Below are 4129 nucleotides of genomic sequence, written 5' to 3' on the forward strand. Positions count from 1 at the left end.
TGTAGGGTGTCAATATAAATAGGAGTTTAATGATATAAATAATTATGTTTCAAAAGTGGTGACTCTGGACTATCTATAAAACATGTGATCGTCCTAAAATTAATCGGCTTACATAACGGATTAGATATCCAGAATTTTAAAATAGATTAATCTTTACCCTATCCATTACAAAGTATATTGAAAAGCGGTCATTTCGGGTAATTTACGGTGGAATACAAACCAAGGTTTCAAAAATAGATCTAAATTTTAGGAAAATGTAAGAGAGTTAAATCGGTGACTGATTTCTTGGATTACTATCCAAACACCATTTCTGCCGGAACTCACTCGTTCATACTCTCTATCAAGCAACGAAGTTGAGGTAATCTTCTGGATTCTTAGATCTCAATGGCTTTCTCTTCGATTTCTAGTTTGAAACATAACAAATCTGATACTTGAAACAAGTCTCCATGTTTCCTTTTGCTGCACCTACGGATCACCGCTTCTTAGTTCATTTCAGATCTTTGTTTCTTAGATATTGACTTGTTGATCTTCAATTTTGTGTTCGTTTATGTTAATTTGTTAGTTTGTTTGTAGGGTTTTAACATGTTTTAGGGGTTTCATGCTTTTTTTAGGTTAAATCTGTTTAGCTTCTTAAAGGCTAGATTTATATTGCTTTTTAAACTTAGATTTCAACTTGCATGTTTCAGGAGGACAGTTCGAAGTGAAATTTGTGGTACGAGTTTGCACCTTTTTGGCGTTATATGGGTTTTTAGCAGATAAAAAAGGTTGGTTTGTGGGTTTAATTGGGATTAATTTCTAATGTCTCTTCTATTTATGCTTTGAGAATTGTGGGTTTATTTGGGAAAGTTCTAGTTTGGTAATTTTTGAAGAGGGTGTGTGTGATTGAGATTGATGGAAGACAACTTAGGTTCAGATTCGGTTCCTTCTGGTCCTATTGACAAATCAAGGGTTTTGAATGTTAAGCCATTGAGATGTCTTGTTCCAATTTTCCCATCTGGTTCATCTGCAACACCACAGTCTTCACCATTTGCATTTGTATCTCCAACTGGTTCATTTCCCCCTGGAGTTGGACACTTTTACCCCTTTGCTACAAATGAGTCTCAGAGGCAAGCCAATGGACCCAATCATGGAAGATCTTACCCCATCCCTTCACCAGTCCCTTTGAATTCCTTTAGAACACCAGCCTCAGCAGCAACCAATGGTGGCAAAGGGACGTCGAAAAGGAGCTCCAAGAATCATGGATCATATAACGATGAATATATTCAAAATGATGGTTTTGAGAACGGTTTCATTGTGGATATGGGGGATAGCAGTGATGCCATCAGGCAAAAACGTAAAATCCGCAAAAGTATGAGAGGTACACAAGCGGTGGCTGTTTCTAGTTCTGAGGTTGACATTGATCCATTGGTTAATCATCTCTTGAGATCTTTCAATCTTGTGGACATTGACCCATCTCGACAAGCTGAGAGTGATAACGATTTGGTCCAACGTGTGGTCATCGTCTATAATTTGCTGAGGAGAAAGATAATACAACTTGATGATTCAAAGGGAGTTATACCCGGGATTTCAAGACGGGCCGACTTGAGGTCAGGCACAATCTTGATGAATAAGGGAGCTCGGGCTAATACCAAAAGACGGGTTGGCGCTGTTTCTGGTGTCAATGTTGGTGACGTTTTCTTTTTCCGAATGGAGCTATGTTTGGTGGGATTGCACGCTCCTATTATGGCCGGAATAGATTACCTGAGTTTTAAGGTCAGTGGTGATGAAGAGCCGATAGCTGTCAGTATCGTTTCCTCCGGCGGATATGAAGATGACGGAGATGATGGGGAAGTTCTAGTTTATAGTGGTCAAGGTGGTGTTCAAAGAAGTGATAAACTACTGATGGATCAAAAGCTTGAAAGGGGTAATCTTGCTTTGGAAAAAAGCTTGCACCGAGCTAATGAGGTACGGGTTGTTCGTGGTCTTAAGGATGTAGCAAGTGCAACAGGAAAAGTATATGTCTACGATGGCGTATACAAAATCCACGAATCATGGATCGAAAAAGGGAAATCTGGTTGCAATGTCTTCAAGTACAAATTGATTAGAGTTTCTGGTCAACCTGAAGGATTTACGTTATGGAAGTCAATTCAGCAATGGAGAGATGGTGTTACCACACGGGTTGGGGTTATCCTTCCCGACCTTACGTCTGGCGCCGAAAATGTACCTATTTGTCTTGTAAACGACGTAGATGACGAAAAGGGACCCGCTTATTTTACGTACTCTCCCAGTCTCAAGTATTCAAAACCATATTCTTCTTCCAAATCTTCGTTAAACTGTAGATGTTCAAATGGATGCCAACCTGCCACCAACTGCCCTTGCATCGAAAGAAATGGTGGATATCTTCCATATTCGACGGCTGGTGTTCTTCTGAGTCATAACTTATTGGTTCACGAGTGCGGTTCTTCTTGTTTATGCCCTCCTAGCTGCAGAAACCGAGTTTCCCAAGTAGGTCTAAAACTCCATTTAGAAGTGTTCAAAACAAAGGATAAGGGTTGGGGACTTAGGTCGTGGGATCCCATCCGAGCTGGAGCATTCATATGTGAATATGCAGGTGAAGTGGTTGAAAATGGAAATGATAGTGACGATAACTACATATTTGATGCTACCCGTTCTTTTGAACCGCTTGAACCAGTGCCGACTGACGAGCCCGTAAAGCTTCCGTTTTCCCTAATCGTCAGTGCCAAAAATAAGGGAAACGTGGGTCGTTTTATGAACCATAGCTGCTCACCTAACGTCTATTGGCAACCAATTTTGCGTGAAAACAACCGAGAATCATATCTCAATGTTGGATTTTATGCATTCAAGCACATTCCTCCTATGCAGGAATTAACATTTAACTACGGAATTCCGAGGGATCAGAAACCTGGACCACGAAGAAATAAGTGTTTGTGTGGATCGACAAAGTGCAAAGGTTACTTCTACTAGCCGTCTGCATGAAGTTAGCAAAGTTGATGTCTCTTGTAAAAGGTTAGCGTTCTCGTTTTACGTCTAGTAAGTTGTTTAGTGCATTTTTTTGGGTATTTGCTACATTTTGGTGTGCTAATTGTAGGTAATCTGAAGTCAGTAGCGTAATATGGTTTGTTTTCATCCCTAGAAGTTAAGTTATCTGATTCATCCTTTGCTTATCTTGAGTACTGTTAACTCTTTTGATCTATAATCCTACATAAGTTCTAGTAGTATGAGTTTATGTTTATGCAATATTGAATCTTGAAGAAGTTTCTTGAGGTGGATTATGTGTATTGGCGATTCAAAAGGATGGTAGCATTCAATCTGATTCTCAGTTTGGCAATCGTGTTTGCACGGCAAATTGATACTGCAAACAACCAGTCCTGATAGACTTAGTGGCCACAATTGTTGTGTACGTCTGGAATCGAAACCTACACAGATGAGATATTCAACCACTACGCCACAACCTTTGCGGTTAAGGCATGCTAGCGTTATTAGGCTATGTTTGGCAGATTAGTTGATTGTTGTTAAGCTAGACGTTAGAGGGTAAGGTGATAATTAAGATAACAATGTAAAATAATCTCCAAAAATATACATACAAGGGGCATAACTGATAAGTTAGTTGTTGGCTAATAAGCTAGTTATTGACTAATGAGTTTGTTATTAATTGATAAGCCAACTAATAAACAAGTCATGTTTGGTAAAAACTGATTTGCTAGATGTAAATATACAATAACCTAAAAAGAGATCATAAGGGAGAATTATGTTAAAAATATAAGGGGTATAACTGGAAAACTAATTTAAAACCACTTTGACTCGATTTCTGTTTAGAAAACAAACTTTAAAAATTATCATTTAAAAGTCTAAAACAAGGTTTTTGGTTTATTTAAGAGTCTAAAACAAGGTTTTTGGTTTATTTAAGAGTCTGATGACTTGCTTGACCTCTTAATGATAATTTGGCTTTAAGTATTTTGCCAACTATGGTTTCATGTAATGATTAAATTTATAAAAGAAATTTAAATAATTATATGGCACAAATAATTATGACGTGGCACATAAAACTTATTTTACTTAAAAAGTAAATTCCACGTCATGTTTTAAAATAAAATAAAAAACCATTGAGCAAGTGTATTTTAATCTTATT

General features: G+C 37.8%; 1 protein-coding gene across 1 annotated transcript; it reads left to right on the forward strand.

Annotated features, from left to right (window-relative positions):
* The first annotated feature begins 310 nt into the window (after nt 1–310).
* LOC112511969 (histone-lysine N-methyltransferase, H3 lysine-9 specific SUVH1-like) lies at nt 311–3208 on the forward strand. The gene is made up of 2 exons (XM_025117727.1): nt 311–358; nt 687–3208. Exon 2 carries the CDS (start codon nt 892–894, stop codon nt 2962–2964), a length of 2073 nt encoding a protein of 690 aa, XP_024973495.1. The 5' UTR covers nt 311–358; nt 687–891; the 3' UTR covers nt 2965–3208.
* Nucleotides 3209–4129: the final 921 nt, after the last annotated feature.

Source organism: Cynara cardunculus (assembly GCF_001531365.2).
Source record: "Cynara cardunculus var. scolymus isolate 2C chromosome LG 5, CcrdV1, whole genome shotgun sequence".
Classification (NCBI taxonomy): domain Eukaryota; kingdom Viridiplantae; phylum Streptophyta; class Magnoliopsida; order Asterales; family Asteraceae; genus Cynara; species Cynara cardunculus.